The 21,209-nt window shown below is 35.6% G+C and overlaps 1 protein-coding gene and 1 long non-coding RNA gene across 2 annotated transcripts; both read right to left on the bottom strand.

Annotated features, from left to right (window-relative positions):
• Positions 1 to 1,560: 1,560 nt before the first annotated feature.
• On the bottom strand, positions 1,561 to 3,273 carry LOC138336918 (mucin-21-like). Its single transcript, XM_069286540.1, has one exon. It carries the CDS (start codon positions 3,159 to 3,161, stop codon positions 2,229 to 2,231), a length of 933 nt encoding a protein of 310 aa, XP_069142641.1. The 5' UTR covers positions 3,162 to 3,273; the 3' UTR covers positions 1,561 to 2,228.
• Positions 3,274 to 13,427: 10,154 nt separating this feature from the next.
• On the bottom strand, positions 13,428 to 19,793 carry LOC138336917 (uncharacterized). The gene is made up of 3 exons (XR_011210487.1): positions 19,682 to 19,793; positions 17,550 to 17,626; positions 13,428 to 16,515 (listed from the first exon to the last, which is right to left on the bottom strand). It is a non-coding gene; the product is annotated as an uncharacterized lncRNA (long non-coding RNA).
• Between the last annotated feature and the right edge of the window lie 1,416 nt (positions 19,794 to 21,209).

Here is a 21,209-nt window from a genome sequence, read left to right as displayed (position 1 = left end):
GGATGAACAAATAATTTTCGAAGTGTGGTATCCCTGGTTGTTACCAGTTGTTTTGGAAGTAATTCCTTAGTTTCAAATTTTCAAATGGATTTTCTTGTGTCACATCCTAGGTCAATGTACTTCATATACATCCGAGGAGTTCAGATTGCCCTGAGCCAATCATACATAACTTAAAAGTCGGTTAACTTCAAGTCCGGAAGACACCTTAGATGAGGCTTTTCCCGGAGAAAAATCTGCAATCATCATGTTCCAAATAACCTTGTCGAGTACATATAAATCAGACAATTAAGGGAGATAATCAAACTTCCTGGCATCACGTCATGCTTTTGTTACTCTGACAGGAAACACAATTATTAAGCATTCTTTGTTTACACTCCGATAATACTTCCCTCATGTGAACCATTTTATTGAGTCCCATACGCGCAATATATTTCATATTTATCTTACACAGATGGATTGTAAATATTAAAGATAAACAAATGATAGCAATTTATTTTCCGTATTTTTTAAATTTAAAATAAGGACAAACCAGTTGCTTGTAAATGAAAAATATCATATTAATAATGTAGATACGGTATAGATGTTAAATTCCGCGGCTGTAAAAGTTCACGATTTACTGTTTATATCTTTTTGGGGGTTATTTTCACAAATCACCATGCATCATTTGAAAATGTCATCTACGTGACAGGATATACTATGTAAATCAATGATTTCAGAAAATTCTGCGAAGTATTACATTTCGCAAATTTGCTGGAAATCGCAAATTTAGCTAAATTAAAAAAGTAGGAATTTGTAGCATGACTAAAACTCCAGCAAGATAAATCCCCTTGCAACAGACGATTGCTACATCATACTGTAGCATGTCTAACATCATTGATGCGCAGAAGAATATTTTGTTAAGGCCAAGCTCAATTTTACACGGACGTAGTCTGTGTATCAGAGTATAGTTTGTGCATACAATAACGAGGAAGAATCAACGACAGCGACTGAAGACAAAAAAACAACTGTAAATTGTAGATACCATTATGAAAGAATGCAGAAGATTATTTCAATTGATACTGTGTTTAAATGTGTAAATGTAGTGTAAAATCCGAAATCTAGTTGATTTGTAATGTTTGCTTTGATTAAAAGTAATTATAATCATGATGTGTTACCTTAACGTATGATCATACAGGTAGAAAGGCTCCGTATACCCATTATGTGGTAACATCGAAATATAAATATACTCAATTAATATTTGCCAGTATATATTTCGCCAAGCTGTGTTAAGGCAAAATTAGCGAAAATAATAACAGGAAAAAACATTATCCGGTATACCACTTTGGTTATCAACTTCAGCTTTGTTTTCAATAAATAAACAAATGCAATACCATCGGATATACTCTGTAGGTTTTTAAATCCGCCAACAATATAATGTTTGAGAATTCCTCATGTTAAGTAAGAGGTGTCAAACATCAAAAAATGAAAGCGGATTCCAGGGTGTTGTGTCCTGAAGCCAACAACTACCAGTATGCATTTAAACTATTGACTGTGAAACAGAATGGTGACTGGAACACAATACACTATAATACCATTTTTTTATTTCAAGTTAGTTGTAGCAAACTTATCACTTTGTGTGCACATGATACGTCTTCTTTTCTTCTACACTATAACCACCAACTACATCAGAATATCATCTACATCCATATAAGTGTGTGTAAAAATGCAAATATAAACATATAAATTTTCAATTATTAACGGAAATCATTTAGCCTATGTGTACTATTGTGTTCGCAAGACTGCCTGTCAATCGAAATATATCAATCTAATAATCATAAACCACTGTTGAAATAGATTCCATCTTTGCAATTTGAGAGGGTGCGACTGGCAGCGTGGGAAGACGTCATATTTTGTACTCAAACTGACCCCAAGACAGATATTATTAATATACAGAGAAATATAAAATTCACTGGTAATGGTTATTAAACGTACAAAAAGAGCCGGAAATATTTTAAACGTTTCGTCGAATACTTTTTCGACATGAAGTTCATTGCGTTGATCACTAAATATAGAACTGCAAGCGAGTTCTGCAAACAAATTTCAACACCTTCACGAAATTTAATGTATTTTGTAACTTTGTAAATTTTTCATCTTCTTTTGTTGTTCCTTAATGTACGTTAATCCAACAATGGGAACCGAAATCACAGGAAAGTAGGACACACATGGCATAATTAGAATCGTTACAGGAATTACCATTTATTGATGATGACAAAGACGAGTGCAAACATCAGATATACATGTTTGTCAAATCCTCTCCCACAGACAGCACTGTTCCTAGAAGCCCCAACTATAGCCCCGGATCCTTTCGCTTCAGTTGTAGTAGATTTCATAGTGGTCGGTTTTGTAGTTTGCGAGCTGCCTTCGGTTGCAGTGACAACACTTGTCGATTTCATAGTGGCCGTATCTGCAGGTTGAAGGGTGGTTTCTGTTTCCATGGGGACACTTGTCGGTTTCATCGTGGTGGTATCTTTGGCTTGTGAGCTGATTTTGGTTGATAAAACATCTGTTGCAATAGTTGTTGCTTGAATCGTAGTCGGTTCTGTTGCCTGTGAGCTGCTTTTAGCTGCTATAATATCATTTGCTGTCATGTTCTCATTTGAAATCGTCATGTTTTTTGTTGCTGCCTGACACGAACCTTCCTCCGCTCCGAGAGGACTTCGCCATTTGCTGATCTGTACAATGCTATCCATGGTTCGAAAGGTATCGACATCACTTTCGTAAACTGAGGACTGCAAAGCATTTCCCTCGAAATATTTGTAGTTACCGGAATCTGCCATCTTCAGTCCTACGATCTTTTTCATCCCAACCTGGAGCATTTTGCTGGATCCAGAACAGGCCGATAAAGGGCTGATATGTTCAATAACAATGTCCTTATTGGTTATGTTGCCTTTTAGAACACAGTAAACATGAAATAAACAATCTGTGACGTTGTTGATCCTGGTCGAAATCTGCACGCCGGTCCTTTCCACGTGCTCAGTGTCCAGGCCATACACGACTATGTCGGCCATGTCCAGCAGCTCATATGTGGACCTAGCTGACCAGTTCTTGTCAACAAGGCAGCACTGACCGTGCAGAATGACGACAGCGAGCACTGACCACAAAAGACTAGACCGCACGTCCATGTTAGATGTGCTACCTCACAGAATTAACTTTGAAAGGAAAACTTCATCATTTTGTAGTCCTGCGCTCAGTCATTTGTGTAGGCGATTCACCGGAACACTTCAGAGAACGCTTGATATATTTAGGCAAATATGACACGATTTGCAGTGTATCATAAGGTACAGGCTATTTTCTAACATGCTGGTGGTGTATTAGGTAATGATGAACGAGATAGATGCGTGGGAATATTGTAAAATGATAACAGATATTGTGCATTCTAATTTTGACAGTTTTAATAGCACCCATAAACTGCCCTTGCCATTAAAGTACACCCAAATATAAACAAGTGAACAGCATAAGAAAATCTACATCGATGGCTTAAGATGAGGTTACACTCCAAAACGAGTGCCATAATCCCTGTGTAATCGCAGGTCTGCCGCTGACGCAGTGATACTGAAGGGACACCTAATACGACCCGAGCTATGAAAATCAATTTTAAATTAATTTCAATTGAATTGTTCAAAAATTGATGCTAACGTGAACGTTAAGCTTAAAATATAAAAAAAAATATAAAATTATCGATTTCGTTTTGCTTTCCTATTTCAATAACCTTTTTTTTATGTTTTCCACATACGATTTGCTTCGAATAAAGTATTGTGATATCATCAAATAGTGTGTATGTAAATTGTACTTGGTAAGTTAGGCCATCGTGTGCTGAATCGGCGTTATTACTTTGTATAAGTTTTAAAATAGGATGGAAGACGGTTCATTCGATTTTTTTATCTACATATCAAGTATTGTATTATAAAACATGTCTCAGATGCGAAGGAGAGTAGGACATACTCTTAATATACATAATGCTAAGCTAAGTCAGTCTATCAAGCTTTGACGACTCTACCTGTTTCCTGTTGACAAGACAGAGTAGGGATAAACCGGACCTACGGCTATATAATTTGCGGATGTGGCCACTCCAAGCTTAATCATGTCAGTCAAATGTATCTACACATGTATTTCTATGTAGAATTACAATGTACGAGCAATGTCAAAATTATACACGTTGAACATGGAAATAGATTTTCTTCCTCAAACCTAGATGTTAAGCTGTAATAGATTCCATTGCGTCTTTGAAAAAATTGCTAGTTATGACCCAACACTGTTAACACTGATGACATGAATAAGAAAAAAATGGACACTCGCAAATAGATTATAAAATTACTCTAACAGATACTAGTTCCATTTTTTGTAGTTTTATGGTTTTAAAGAGTTGAATCAAAGCACAAATAGACATCAAGTTATTGATTTTGTATTTTTCAGAAAGATGCAGACAGGTTTTAGCTTTGCTGTAGTTATAACTATAGCAATGGTCGGCTTAGCGAAACAAGAAACACGAGTGTGTAAGTACACCATGTAGTAGTCTGCTGTAACTATAGAGATAGCGCCGTCTTGCGTTTGAGGACAAACTTCACAAAATTAATTGACTCAAGCAAACATATGACTCTATATCCATATTTACCTCGCCATAGAAAATTATGATCTGGTTACTTCTTAATAAGAATATGTTTCGAAGATATACAATTAATTCTTGTTTTACGTAAATTCACAATCCTCCTAATCTATGGCAATCCCCAAACATAGTAGACACATTTCCACATTAGATCTTCTTTATCCATATCAATTCATTAGGTCTTGACATATTCATTCTATCATCACAACTGTTAATATACTTCCACTGTGATTCGACGTACATCCTCGATAAACCAACGGTTACTGTCACTGTCGTTATATCCACCTCTGAACTATGGTATAGCAAAAGCAAAACCGAAAGATATGTGCACGATAGCATAGGGTAGTTTGGTCCTTTGATGAATATTAAACGAAATCAATTAATCAAATAACGGTTCATTATACTGGCTTTGAATTTGAGCGTCGATACTCTGTTATCTCCTAAAGACCATGCTTTATCCTCGTGATTGGTCAGCTATTTTCTCTCGAGGAAGTTTGCTCAGACATAGTAAATGGGTGATTATCAAAACGCAGTGATAAAATCCTGGCAGTATTGGAGGCGCTTTAGACGGCAACAAAATTACCGTGAGGCTCGAGGTATGATAACTACCATGCTAAAGTTGCTAAAGATGTTCTACATAAGAAGGGGCTGTGGTAGCCGAGTGGTAAAGTCTCGATATATTACCAGAAGTCCTCCACCTCTGGGTCGCGAGTTCGAATCCCATATGGGACAGTTGGCAGGTAGTGACCGCTGGTCGGTGGGGATTTTTTACGGGTGCTTCGGCTTCCCTCTACCAACAACCCTGGGACGTCCTTACATACCTTTAAGTCGTCACCTTATACATATGCTTTACCATGGCGATATAACAATGTGTTGAGGTTCATGCTGAAAAATCGAGGCGGGTAGGATAAAAAAAGTTCCCCGTCCTCTGCGGTTTTTTCAAATTTTTTAATGAAATTGAGGATGAAACCCACTTCATTTTAAGTGTTCTGTTAACTCTACAGTGAGAACAATATTCTATAATAGTCATAAAGATGTCATTAACCACCATCTAACAGATTTTGAAAATTTGATACGTTTCTTGTCTTCTAATGATCTAACATTTCTATAGAATTTAGGCCTCTTTGTTAAAAAGTCATTTGAACTGAGGAAAGCTGACTTGATAATTGTTTAAGTTGTTGTTTTGATCTACTGTGTTTTATGTACATGTATGTTTTGCTATCGATCCCTTTAGTATGGATGTAGGGAAGCAATAAAGTTTAATTGAATTGACTTGAATTAACAAGCGTCTGTATAAATATACAATGTAATATTTTGTAACATTTTATAGTGATTGGCTGGTTATTATTGTTTTAAATAGTAAATGTTGGTAATCGGTGTTCCTCATCATCGACTTATACTGTGAATGAGGATGAGTCATTCGAGTTGGTTCTAAACGGCGATTCGTCCCATTGTGATGTGGAATTCACTGGAGCAGACGACATATCTAGCTCCAACATGTACAAGATATGCGTGACAGTCGAGAAATGGGAGCTCACGGGCTATAACGACAAAGTATACTACAGACAGCATGGCTTCTGGTCTATGACATACAAGGTAGTTACAGAGAGACACTGTGGGATAGACCAATGAAAATGAATTTTGTCATACATATTTCGTATTAATTGTTTCTCATTACATGAGAGAAGTTTCAAAATAAATCCATTTCCGTGGAATAGGCTTTAAATTATGTTTTTAAAAAGCTAAATAAATCATGTTCTTGTTTTTACGATTACATTTACGGACAAATTGATGGTGAGTTGTGTTTCAGCTTAGAAAATGACTCTCTTTAATATTTTGGTAGACACATTCACTAGGGAACCAGCCTGATAAATGGTGTGGGAAATCCGACAATAACATCGAAATTGAATTTGACATCGACTCGAGAGCTGAAATTCGTCTCAAAGTTACTGGTATCAACACATTTAACCGTATGTAATCTTCTCCTTTTGCCATTTGCTTATATTATTTTTAAATGTTATTTTGATTTTTTTAACATGTAATTCGTATTTTCATGCTTTATTCTAGAAAAGAAACATGACATGTTTTACCTAAAAATAACACGACTGGCGAAATTCATGTCGTTTTCTCTTAAATAACGTTACGCATGACTTCACAATCAATGTCTATCCACAAATACAGATCTCTGTACAAATACAGAATAAGCCATTTGACAATCTCTTTTTTATTACAAAAAATACATATATTGTATATAATATATTGTATTATGCTTTGCGTTAGAAAAGGATCGTATACGGTATATTTTACTTGTGCTATCTATGGTTGTATTAGTCCCCTGGGTGTCATTCCTGATTACTCTCGGAGTTGGTGCAGGAGGATTCTGTATCATAGTGGTCCTGATATTCCTGTTCCACCGAAGACAACTGACAGTACAATCGAGTTCAGGTAAGAGGCAACCATCCTCAGCACTGTTTATGTTTGGTTGTAACAGACGTAGACATTTTATGACTACATTATGGATGATTCAATTGTGCAACCAATAGACCTTCTTTCATTATCTGCATCAATTCTACACTTAAATATTACAGAGTTATCTGCCCTTGCGCGAAGGTAAAATTGTAAAAAGGTAAAATAATGTTTTAAAGAAAACCATGTGGGTTTTTGCTTACAAAACAATTACGTGATAATCGATTCTTATTCGCAAGGGCAGATAACCCTGTAATATATAAAAATGTAGACAATGTGAAATATTTTAAGTTTATATTGCAATGAACTAATACCGCTTTTATTTCTATTTATATCTAGTAAATTCAAACGCTGTGGTTGTCAACTAGACCGTGAACTCTTGGCCATACAGTCTCCAGATGAATGACGTCACCAGAAGAAACTCAATTTCGATCATTTCGAAGTTTGATATAGAGTTACGTAGTTGTGTGGTGTATTGCTGGCAAATTCGTTCTTTGATACCCTTTTTAACCACATATATCGGCACTTACAATGTAATTTTTAGCTCACCTGTTCCAAAGGGCCGGCCGGTGAGCTTACATTTGTATGTCACGGCGTGGCGTCCGTCGTCTCAGTTTTTCACAAAAATCATTACTTGTCATAAATGGTTTAATGGATTTTAAATAAATTGTCTGAAGCTTCCGTGGGTTAAGGAAAACCAGTCTTGTAAAAATGGTGGGCATGGCTTCTCAAGGGCCTGAGTGGCAGGACCCATTAGTGAAATCCTTCTTCTTCTAGGAATGAAGAGATTTGGTAAAGGATAACCAATTGTGTATAAACGGTTGGCCTGGCCCCTCAGATGCCTAAGGGGTGGGACCAAATAGGGGGAATGTAGCAAATTTTTTAAAATCCTTCTTCTTCTGTAGGAATGAAGGGGTTGTTTCTAATATTGTCTGAAACTTTCTTACGTGAAGGGGAACCAATCTTGTATAAACGGTGGACATGGCCTCCAGTAGGCCTGAGGGGCGGGGTCCAACAGGGTAAATATATCAAATTCTTTATTTTTTCTGCAGGAATGAAGGGATTTGGTTCTAATATGACCTGAAGCTTTCTTGTGTGAAAGGTAACCAATTTTGAATAAACGAAGAGTCTGGTCTCCAGGGGGCCTGAGGGATGGAGCCAAATAGGGGAAATATAGCAAATTAGAATTATTTAAAATTCTTCTCCTTCTGTAGGAATGAAGGGTTTAGTTCTAATTTGGTCTCAAGCTTTTCTAGGTGAAGGGAACCGATTTTATATAAGCAGTTGGTCTGGTCCCCAAGTAGCCTGAGGATCGGGGCCGATTTTATATAAGCAGTTGGTCTGGTCCCCAAGTAGCCTGAGAAGCGGGGCCAAATATTGAAATATAGCGAATTCTTTGAAATCCTTCAACAGGAATATATATATTAAGTTTAAATCAAAACCTTTAAGTTGGTAGCTTTTGGTCTTGGCCTGGAACAGGTGAGCGATACATGCCTAATGGGCTTCTTGTTTCTCAATGTCACTTTTAATTTTACATGCCGTTATTGCCCATTGCCGTTTTTGGTTTACCCATTTTTCCATATTTGCATATTAAAGAGTTATCTGCCATTGTGAGTAGGCATCGATTGTGATGATATGTGCTTTCGAACATAAACGTCATATTCTTTTCATAAAATACGACGTGAATTCAGCCCACAAAAGATTGACGTCAGAATCGATGTCTTCCAACAAGGGAGATAATCATGTAATATGCAAAGACGGAACATCATGCGAAACACTACAATAATCTCATCTCTCTGACCACGCTTAACATTCTATTATACCCTAAATAGATTTTGTATCAAACTGATATTCCATATTGCACTTTCGTGTGTCCATAATTTCCAATGTTCTCCTTGACTAGCCAACTTATATTCTGAATAGTGCATTTTTATGGACGCATTATTTCCACAGTGCTCTCTGATTAACCAACTTGTATCATCTAAAGTTCAATTGAACGAAACAATATTTTTCAGTGTACTTCCCGACCTCTACCACATACAATTCAGTAGTTGAAAATGCATAACCTTGGTCTATTCACCCCTGAAATTTTATAGTGGGCTGTCACAAAACCTCATGTTATCATATAACATTGCTTTCAATATGTCTATTTTATCTTATATATGTCCACATGTACATTCTGAAATGAGCAATCCCTCACTGTTCTTCACGTTGACTGGACCAGATACATGTAACTTTGTTCGATCTTTTTTTCTGCTCTCTATATTAATTAATTGACATATGCCTAAACATGTATATAGTTCATTGACATTATAGTATTGATAATAATTTTTAAATACTAATCCATGGGTTATTTGATTGATTGATTGATTAAATGAATACTTGAACGAACGAACGTACAAACGGTCGAACGAATGAATGTATGTGATTGTTACGATGATCTTCAATAGATTCTTATTCAGTGGGACTATTATACGCGTACCCATTTAGCTGTTGACGGTCATAATTAACATGGAGATTAACTGCAATGCTACTCCCCAATATAAATATATAGAATCCCCTACCATATACATGTACTTACAGAAAAACAAATGAAAATGCGAAACATTCATATATTATGCAAATGTAAAAAAAAACATCAATTTATGAGTGTTCAGAAATTACAACAATGCGTTCTGCCAAAATATTTAAAGTTAAAAATGAAATAGACATAAGTAAGGAGCTATTGCAAATATGAATCTTTAGTAAGATCGACCGTTTTATTCATATAATCATATAATAAAGTTTAGATGGGAAGTTTTATTCTTTAATTAAACACAGGTACGTAATGTACCAATATGTAAAACATACTTACATCTGTTTTGATCATATAAATTTTCCTTTTGTTAGTTCTGTTATAGGTATTCTGACATAAGTAGACATTTTCTATCAGGATACACCTGTCAGATGTTGCTGTTTCTTTGGAACGGTTCCCAATTACATGGCGATGGATTGGGTGAGTGAGAAAATGGGTTATGGAGTGGGTGAGTGAGACAAAGAGTGAGTGAGTGGGTGAGTGACACAAAGGGTGAAGGGAGTGGATGAGAGAGAAAATGGGTTATCGAGTGGGTGATTGAGAAAATGGGTTATGGAGTGGGTAAGTGAGAGAAAGGATGAAGGGAGTGGGTGGTTGAGAAAAGGGATTATGGAGTTGGTGAGTGAGACAAAGGATGAGGGAGTGGGTGATTGAGAAAAAGAATGAAATGAGTGGGTGAGTGAGAAAAATGATGAAGGGAGTGGGTGAGAGAGACAAAGGGTGAGCAAGTGTGTGAGTGAGAAAAGTGGTTATGGAGTGGGTGAGTGAGAAAAAGGACGGAGGGAGCGGGTGTGTGAGAAAAAGGAAGAGGAGAGTGGGTGATTGAGAGAAAGGATGAAGGGTGTGGGTGAGTGAGAAAAGGGATGAAGGGAGTGGGTGAGTGAGACAAAAGGTGAGGAAGTGTGTGAGTGAGAAAAGTGGTTATGGAGTGGATGAATGTGACAAAGGGGTGAAGGGAGTGGGTGATGGAGAAAAGGGATTTTTGAGTGAGTGAGTGAGTGTGTGAGTGAGTGAGTGAGTGAGTGAGTGAGTGAGTGAGTGAGTGAGTGAGTGAGTGAGTGAGTGAGTGAGTGAGTGAGTGAGTGAGTGAGTGAGTGAGTGAGTGAGTGAGTGAGTGAGTGAGTGAGTGAGTGAGTGAGTGAGTGAGTGAGTGAGTGAGTGAGTGAGTGAGTGAGTGAGTGAGTGAGTGAGTGAGTGAGTGAGTGAGTGAGTGACAAAAAGGGGTTAAGGGAGTGGATGATAGAGAAAAGGGATTATGAAGTGGGTGAGTGAGACAAAAGTTGAAGGGAGTGGATGAGAAAAAGTGTGAGTGAGTGAGTGAGTTATGGAGAAAAAGGATGAGGGAAGGATCGATTGCGAAAAAGATTTAGGAAGTTGGTGCCTGTGAAAAAGGATGAGGAAGTGGGTGGGTGAGAGAAAGAGTGAGGAAGTGGGTGAGTGAAAGAAACGGTGAGGAAGTAATGGTGCGGAAGAGGATGGGTAAGAGAAAGGGTGAGGAAGAGGGTGAGTGACAAAAATGGTTAGGTAGTGGGAGAGTTAGAAAAAAGGATTAGGGAGACTTAGAGGGCGAGAGTGGTGGGGATTATGATAATGAGACAGTGTGAGAGAGTGACTGGGTGTCGGTGAGGAAATGTGAGAGAGGGACTTGATGTAGGTGAGGGAGTGTAAGGAGGGACTGGGTGTCGGTGAGGGAGTGTGAGAAAGGGACTGGGTGTCGTTGAGGAAGTGTGAGAGAGGGACTAGGTGTCGGTGAGGGAGGGTGAGAGAGGGACTGGGTGTCGGTGAGGGAGTGTGAGAGAGGAACTGGGTGTCGGTGAGAGAGGGGACTTGGTGTCGTTGAGGGAGTGTGAGAGAGGGACTTGGTGTCGGTGAGGGAGGGTGAGAGAGGGACTGTGTGTCGGTGATGGAATATGAGAGGGACTAGGTGTCGTGAGGGAGTGTGAGAGAGGGACTGGGTGTCGGTGAGGGAGTGTGAGAGAGGAACTGGGTGTCGGTGAGAGAGTGTGAGAGAGGGACTTGGTGTCGTTGAGGGAGTGTGAGAGAGGGACTTTGTGTCGGTGAGGGAGGGTGAGAGAGGGACTAGGTGTCGGTGAGGGAGGGTGAGAGAGGGACTAGGTGTCGGTGAGTGAGGATGAGGGAGTGGGTATGGTTATATATATATTATCATTAAAGATGCTCCGCCGCCGGCAGAGTATAATCAATCAGTACTTTATTCCATATAGGACATAGTGTCATCGATTTTTTTCGGGACGCAATTAGTCATTTTTGATATTTTCATCTTGAAGTAAAATAAGAAACTCAAATTTTTCTATGGTGGTAACGGTGTAAAGTAAGTAACTTTTGTAACTGAAGAAAAATACAAATTTGTATGCTTCTGTTTTGATAAGAGAAAAAATACCATTTGTCAGCGGTGGAGCATCTTAAAAAGAGAATTTATATATCAACAATTATTGCTTATTTAAAAAGACGGGGTAACATCATCACTTCACTCTTTTCAGGGCCGCCGTCGAACAAACCATTTAAAACTGTTGTTTTCTTCCATTTACTTACTGCATACAGGCCTGTCCATCAATCATTTAACAGGGATGTAGACGGTGATAAATATTTATAAAGTCAACTAACAATAAATTAAATAATTGTGGTACAGTAGATCCTCGATATACCTTACGTCTATAGTCCGGAAAACTCACAATCCGGACAGAAATTTGAAGAAATGGATTTTATTATAAACTAAGAGAACGAAATCCGGTTATCAGGTTAAAATTACAATCCGGTTGAACAGAGAATATATGTGTACGGATTATCGAGGGTCCACAGTAGTTGTAAATGGTAAATTGTTCTAATGGTCTACCCATATTTTCATAGTATAAATATCCCTTTCACAAATTAGTATTTGAGTTAATTTGTGAAAGGGATATCTATACTATTTAATGTTTATATATATTCTCCCTCTGGAGAACTAGTATTTGAAAGCATATTTTCATACATTTCCAATTATTTTTTGCATGCATGTTTTATGTATTTTGAGTGTAAATTTCATCTCTGTGATTGAATAAAATATGATTATCATTGTTATGTGATTGATATGAGTTATCTCCCTTCTATCACGTGTTTGTGGTAATTGATAAGATTGCTATGTAAGTAGACATTAAAATGACTACATTTCCTTTGATGATAGATTGTTAAACACGGGGATGGATTATTTTTTTTTGATATGAAACTAAGTATATAATAATGCAATTTCAATAGATTCAAAAAAATGATTTGTTTTCCATTAGTATTGTCAGTTTTAATGTATTGCGTGATGTCTTCTAACAAGGAAATATACAACTTACACAATTATGTTAATACCATTTTTCTATAAAATTATTGCATCTTGAATGTTTCTTTCAGATTTTATTAGTATTTTATTGATAAAAATATGTTAAAATGTCAATAGGATTGGACCTCAGGGCTCAGTTTCACAAATATTCCTTAAATTTAAGGAATCCCTCACCTTAAAATTATCCATAAGAATGCATTACGGATTTTAAGGAAGGTTCCTTAACTTAGGATTTTCCCTTAACTTCTGTAATACTTTTTATGGGGAAATTTAAGTTCAGGAATTGCTTAAAATTGAGGAATGTTCGTGAAACTGGGCCCAGGCATAACCTTTCTGAGTCGTATACTTACATACAAACAGTTGACAGTAGGCATGTAAACATGGTACCTCCGTGAGTATAAAAATTTACCAAATTAAAGGTATTGTACGTATGCTTTTTATTGGGTTACTCATACAACATTGTATGTTTTTATGCATCTGAACAGTCACAGGAAACAACTTCATAAATAAATTCAATTAATATAAGATCACCTTCACTAAAGGCTACAATGCATTCAACAATGAAACAATAATATATTATTTAATATCATACATAACAAGATTTATGGGTGAAATATATAAAACCCTTTTTTGTTAAGAATGAAACTAACCAAAAGCCCAAAGCGAGGTTAAGTAAGTCAAGTAAAACGTGCAATATTGAACATGTCTCCACATATTAATAAAATTGCGTTTCACATTGAGTTCGATCATAATTGACATTTATACTATTAGAAATGGAGTTAATGTGAAAACAAACCTGCTTTTATTATAATTAGTTAAAAAAAAGCATGAAATGAATAAGCACATTTGTAAATTGAGAACAAAAATGGATTAAATTGCTCCATTTTGTTATGTTGTTAAATGGCATGACTCTCCATGGATGTTTGCTAATGTATATAATGTATATATAAATGACAACTTGAATTATATTAATTAAAATACTAAACAATGGAAGGTCAATCATTCAAATGACTAATAAATTAAAATTTTCTGGCAACTATCTAATCGGCTAAATTTATATTTTAAACGGAATTATGTCCAAAGACCACTCTACATAAAAATATATGTGACTGGGACAGAAATCGTTAAAGGTGCTAAAAGGAAAGGTCAAGTTTTTGACGAACTCTTACACATACTTTTACTTTTCTTCTAACCTCGAGTAAAATAAATAAAACATTCGCAGGTTTCAAGTATTTTGTTAAAAAAGGCTGTCGTCGTTAATCATAATAATAAGTACCTATGCCGCCGATCAATGCCGATGATATACAAAACACACATACGGTTTAATTCATGATATCTAAAGACGGACCTTCAATGAATAAATAAAATACTTAAGTTATTATAGAAATAGCTTCCATTGTATAAAGAAAAGCAAACTTTCCTTTCCTTAAGGATGTACTCCTCTGAGAAGTCAAAATTTTCTTATATTAAACTTTTTTTCTCATATAGATTTTTGGAAAGAGGATTTCATACCATGAAAGAAAATGAAAGAAAAAACATATGTCCATGTGCTCGTTTTTGAGCTACTGTCACTCAAAGATACCTAGTTGACAAAATATTGGATCTTATGGGAATTTTGCCGTTTTGACCATATACACAAGATATTAAAGCCATAATTTCCTAATGAGATGTTTGATATGTATTAATGTTTGTAGAATTTATTTTCCAGTAGTCTTCTTTTAAAATATACCAGTTTTGATTAATAAGACTAATATTTTTTCTCAGAATAACAATATATGCTACCCCTACCCCTTAATTTTGAACTACAAAATGCATCATTTTCAGCCATTTTTGCCAAATCTAACCCTTTATAGAAAAAGTTCTGGTATTAAACTTTTGTTTATATTTTGCATATCAATAGGGAAAGGGTTGTTCTTTCAAAATCAGGCAGAAAAATGGGTGGTCCGTGTTCTTACTTTTTTGCCCCACTTGAATATTTGTTATTTTGCAGTATGTTAGAGTAAAAAATAAATGTGCTCAAATTACCATTAAATGTAAAAATAAAGTGGAAAAAGTGAATCATTTCACACATTAATGCTCAATATTTTAATTACCACGAACCAAGTAAAGATTTACAGCAAAAAATTACCACGATACAGCTAAAAATGCTGGTGCAGTGATGATTTAAGTAAAAACAATTTCAGTAAAAAATGGTAAAACTTTGGCTCTACTCAAAGCGAAAAAAGACACAATTTCAAAATGGCTGCAAAATGGCTGCCAAATGGCTCATTTCTTAAAATCCCTGTATAAAAAAAATCTGCTTAAGTTATAACTGTAATTTTTTGACAAAATTTGCAACTGGCAACTTGCTACAGATATTGATAAATTGTATTTGAAAATCTCATAACTTCTTTGATCTTTGTCGAAACGAGACTTCAACGGGACTGAAACCTCAGAAGACTACATCCTTAAACATCAAATTTAATTTCGTAATGTTTTGCCACAATTAAAAATATAATAAACATCCCTATGATCTATAGACCTTTATGCATCGATTATTGGATTTACACTAACAATCAATTCGTCTCCATATTTGATGTCCTTTAGATGAGACTTTTCAATCTTTCAGGATCATCGTACAAGAATACAACAAGGTCAAACGTTACCGCCAGTCAACAATGTAAATAGTGACCAGTAGTGTCTTTGCCAGTATGGTTAAAATAGTATACACGTTTAGTATACTACACCTTTAATACCTATTGTTTCTATACAATTTACGGTTTTATAACTTTTTTTCTTGTCTTTTTTTTCACAATTTTTGCCAGAAGAATTATTTGTGAATATATATGTAAAGTGGATCTCTTTTACTATTTCATTTCGCACGGTAATCATAAGCGAAATATAGTCGCAAACATCCATTTCGAAAAGTTTCTGGTTTACACCAACGGTGGTTTATCATATGTAATGGACATGGTCCTTGATCATGAGGTGACAATAAAGTGAATACATTCTCCCTTGGTGTGCTCAGGAAAACAGTTACAAATTGAATTGATAATCCGTTTGTATAGTGCTACATTGTATATCCCTTGTGGGTAGGTATCGATTGTGACGTCATTACTTTGTGAGTAAGAAATTATGTCGTTTTTCTTTGAAAATATGACGTTGCATTCATAAAAATCATGACGTAACAATCAGTACCTACCCGCAAGGGAAGATAACTCCGTATTATGCAATACAGAATAGATCATCAATACAAACGATATTTCATACATTACACACAATGATAATCCTATAGTCAGGAAGTCGTGCTCGTAAGTGGTTGTTTTTCCTCTATTTCCACCACATTCATTTTGCCCATTTCTTCGTCATCGACGTTTTCATAATACAATTCACCGTCTCTGGTTGATTTCCTTATAATACAAATGACCACACCACACATCACGGCAATGATGACGAGGAGAGCTAGAACAGCGAGAAGGATGTTAACAGCGTCACCGTCGGGGGAAGAGGGCGTGGCACTAGGGGGATTCTCTGTTAAAATAAAAATAGATATCAACATCCAACATTGCTCTATCAGAGACAGAAATTGTAGTGATTGAAAAATAACAACAGCAAAATAACAATAGTAACAATTAAATTATCTTCGTGTTTCGTTGTTCGGACATGTCTTTTGCTTAGCATGGCAACCAACACCCTCGCTACTATGAGATAGTCCAGGGGTGTAGAGATCGTAAGTGATCGGAACCCCTGGAGTATCGAGGATGGGCAACCAACCCTCATAACAGGTGTAAACGATGTTGCAATAAAACATCAGTTGAAAATATCATTACATTTCATTATCTATTGAAAGGAAAACAATGCCAATAACATAATATAGATAACGAAAATGAAAATAAATATTACAAGCCAACATGTTGTAGAAGGTATTGATTAAAGTATTACCATATAATTACGATAATAATTGGTATTTGAACGAACTCCTAGTGACGTCACACAACACCTATTGTGTGTGTCGGAGTTGGTCATGCACAGGTAAATTCTCATGTAGCCGAAATGATTTGCAACGAAACAACAGGTGTCACAATTCGACGCACTACACGGGAATCGTGTATAGAAATAGTATATCCATCCCAATGTATAGTTAGATAATTTGTTTACGCAACATAAGGTGTAATGCATATTCAAAGAGCTATTGATCAGAAATTGTCGTAGTTTCAATAAGTGAAATATATCATAAATGTTTGATACTATACTCCTATGTAGGGATTATTTATCATTCAATAAATAGTTTGGCCACATTTAATATCAGAGAATGTGGCTTTTCAATATTGTGATCACTTACTTAATGTTTTAATAGTCGTTTAGAAGAAGCCGAATATAACTCCAGACACATAAAAACATACTGCAGTCTCCCAAAACACACACACACATACACAAAACACAACAAACCACAGACACAGGATACCGTTTTAAATAACCCTGGTTGTTAATAGGACGTTATGCTACCAACCAAATTTGAAGTACAACACATTCCAGCTAATATCGAAATTAATTGGGACACTTACCGGCTACGGTTGAAAACATTTCAGTAAAGCTTTTTTTCTTAAGACAGCTGTTTAGTTGCGTCCTTATCCAACATGATCTTTAACAAGAGACAGAAACGTATCTTATTTTATAATAATTTTATTACACTATGTACTTTTCAAGGACTCTATAAATATTGGCTTCGTCACCAAGTCCTTCTAAAATATGTGTATTTCTATTGACAATATGTATTGTTCAGCAACAAAAGCATCATATATATGATTAATATAACAAGATTGTTTAGATCAATACAAATGTTTTATTATTTAGATGCAAGTACTGTTCTTCACAACACCACAGGCGGAGACATACAGTCTATAATAATAATGATGATTTCTATTCATCCTAATCATCAGTATATTCGTGTATTTGTAATCAAGTCATTATCTATAAAAATGAAATAATGGTCACTACAATCACTATTGTTATAACTGTTCCCTTCAACACTAAGCTTTACTAAACGTTGTGTTGGTTTTTTTTTAACTATATTCAATTTTGATAATTTTCGGATGTCTGGGGCAGTGGTGGCTGAGTGGTTCAGATGTCCCGTCATATTTCCACAAACCCTTCACTTCTGGGTCGTGAGTTTAAATCCCAAGTTGGGCAATTGCCGGATACAGACCGCTGGTCAGTGGTTTTCTCCGGGCATTCCGGCTTTCTTCCACTAACTTGGCTGTCCTTAAATGACCGTGGCTATTAATAGGAGGAAAAATTCATAAAACTAGACCAAATAAGTCCAAGTCCATGCTATACGGATGAAATGAAAACATCAATAGGACGTTCATGAGAATTGTGGATCTATGTTAATGCTGCGTTGCACTATCGCTTTTTAAGAGAAAACATATTCGGCTTGGGTTTTTTTTCAGTATCGATCCTCGTTATCCCATGGTTAACTATCACTCCCCTTAACTTTGGGATACCAAAAATGAAGGCGCTGTGTATAACAACAGATGAGAAAGATAATTTGGTTCTTTGTTGTACATTAATGAAATCTTATTACGGCATACTGTGTGGCTATGAAGGTGGACAGGATCACTGTATAATCTTCAAATGAAGTCTTTATGATTGGTCAGGTATTTGTCCTTATAAGTACCTTCAATTTTACTATGATATAATCCTGTGATAGGTATCACGACATTAATCTAGCAATCCCAAGAATATCGAGGATGTATTTGCCAACAACTATTTGTTATATTATAAAAGTTAGAGTGAATTCCTTTTTAAGGAAAGGATCGATTGTGGAGTAATGGAAACACGTACACTTATCGTGAATGTAATATAAAACATCACATCGTAATGTCACGCGGTTTGTGACAGGTTCCTATTCGGACATTTGTGATGTTATTTATTTGTTTAAATCTACTCGAACATACTTAATATTCTAAGTTTAGAAGTAAAATACAAAGCTTCATTTTGAATATAATAACCGTTTCTTTATTGTGATATATTGCTTTAACTTACATATTATAATGTATTTACCTGTGTTTCCTTTAGCTAATCCTTCTTAGCACTTCTCAATGCCGGTAACCTTCGCGTTAGTTAATTAGCGACTATTGTATATTACGTTTAGACTAAGTGCTGTTTACATTTTTGTTCCTGTATGGTTTTTTTTTTATATTATCATTTTGTATTACTTGAATATTCACTTTAGGCCTAGGTTTGGAAGTGTAGAGTTGGATATTTCTCCGCTCCACACCCGACTGTAATAAATCATTATATAGAACATTTCATCTTTGGATTATCTTTTTCACAGGCTACATTAGAGCTATTTCCCCTAACACTATCTGTAGTGCTGTGAAAGTATGGTCGACATGATTATATTCATGTCAGGTCTTGCCACATTTGCAACAAAAATGTGGATCAATGTTCGTGTAGTACTGTTTATTACTATAAAAATAATTCCATGAAGAAACATATATTTATATATTTTCTAAAATAGGATAGTGCAAATAAGGAAGGAAGGAATGGAATGACAAGTTCAAGGAAGAAACAATTGACGATCGTCATAACACTCGATCATTAATCTTCACTTATCACAGTTTAGGAACCACCGGATAATCTACTAGTGCATGTTCTATGTTAATGTAAAAGGTGCTAAATAAAACGTACATACCTTAATATAACGTTCCTCAATGCTGTTGATACCAACTATTAGTTTATGTTACACATATTCAGGAGACATTCAGTGATCCATATCGAATGCATGTCAATTGTACGTAGTTGTCACACCGTGGGACACCATGAAATGAAAAAGTAGAAGAGTTTTATAAATTGATTAGTGTCTCTGAATAAGTATATATATTTCTCTATAAAGATACAGATAAGCATCCAGATGTATTTTTTTCTCATACCTACACGTGTAATACTGGCTGGTCTAGGGCAATACACTCATGTCGCCTTCGGCTGTATTGTATGACTACCCATGAAATAAAGCCTCGTGACGTCACAGCGTCATCAAAATTAGTATTTTCTCGGTACATTTTAATATTTTTTAAGAAACTAGACTCGGTTTACTTTAAAAGATACAAACAACGGGATTTGCGATGAAAATATGCAGTCACGGATTTTTTCGAATTTATTACAAAATGGCGGAAAATTTTAGTACTAAAATTGCAATGAAACGTCGAGGTATGAGAGAAAAATATTCTTTCATACGTGGATATGAAGGATAGGGATATTCTACCTTCGTATCACAAAATGCAATCCTCAGGTTTTACTATCTTTTGTGACCCTCGAGTAGAATATCCCTATCCTTCATATCCACATATGAAAGAGTCTTATACTATTGCACTCTCTGGTATTTTGCTTTATGCTGAATGTCTTATTTTAACCATACTCATCATTTTTTTCAATAAGAACTGTGAAAACAGGAAATTCAAGAAGACTGATCAATGTTTAGCACATCTGATCGAAAATAACTCCCTTTTTCGTTACTCTCTACGGATAATTAAACGTTTATTATAAGACTGGTCAAGAGAATACTATGGGAGCAGTTTTCGGATAATTTTCGGACCATTTTTCTGCAATTCGGTACTTAGAAATAGAGACAAAATGAAAGCCCAGACTGATAGAGCGCTTGAAATGAAAGGTAATGTGAACGAAATTATCCGTTACATTTTGAAATCAGAAGATTTCAACACGTATCCAAATTATACGTGTAAGAAACTGTTGTACAATAAACTTACTGAATACTGAGTATCGAATAGTGACGATTGCTGAAAGCCAACTGATTATATATAGCAATATCAGAACCAACATTTGAAAACTCAAAAGGTCCCATTAGTCTGTGATACAAGGCCAAATTAAAGTTGCCTGGTAGAGGTTTATAACAGGATTCATTTTTTTATCATAAATGGTATCAAAATCATGTATTATGACGTCACATTATACAATTTACTCAAGAGTGTAAATAATTACATTTTCATTATCACAAATTTTGTAGGAAAAAGTAACAAATACAATTTCGGCGGCGTTTTAAAAAATAACATGTCGAAATTTTGAGTGCTATCTTCGGCCATTTCAATTTTAACAAATGTGATTCATCCGCTTCCAGTTTGAGTGCACCAAAAATATTTTCTAAAAAGTTGGCTCAACACCTTAAGCAAAGATTGTGGTGAATTTTTTTGAGAAATTTAAGGGTC

The sequence above is a fragment of the Argopecten irradians genome, chromosome 12, assembly GCF_041381155.1.
Source record: "Argopecten irradians isolate NY chromosome 12, Ai_NY, whole genome shotgun sequence".
NCBI classification, from domain to species: domain Eukaryota; kingdom Metazoa; phylum Mollusca; class Bivalvia; order Pectinida; family Pectinidae; genus Argopecten; species Argopecten irradians.
The sequence above is the reverse complement of the archived record's forward strand: the minus strand, read 5'-3'. Positions and strand labels throughout refer to the sequence as shown.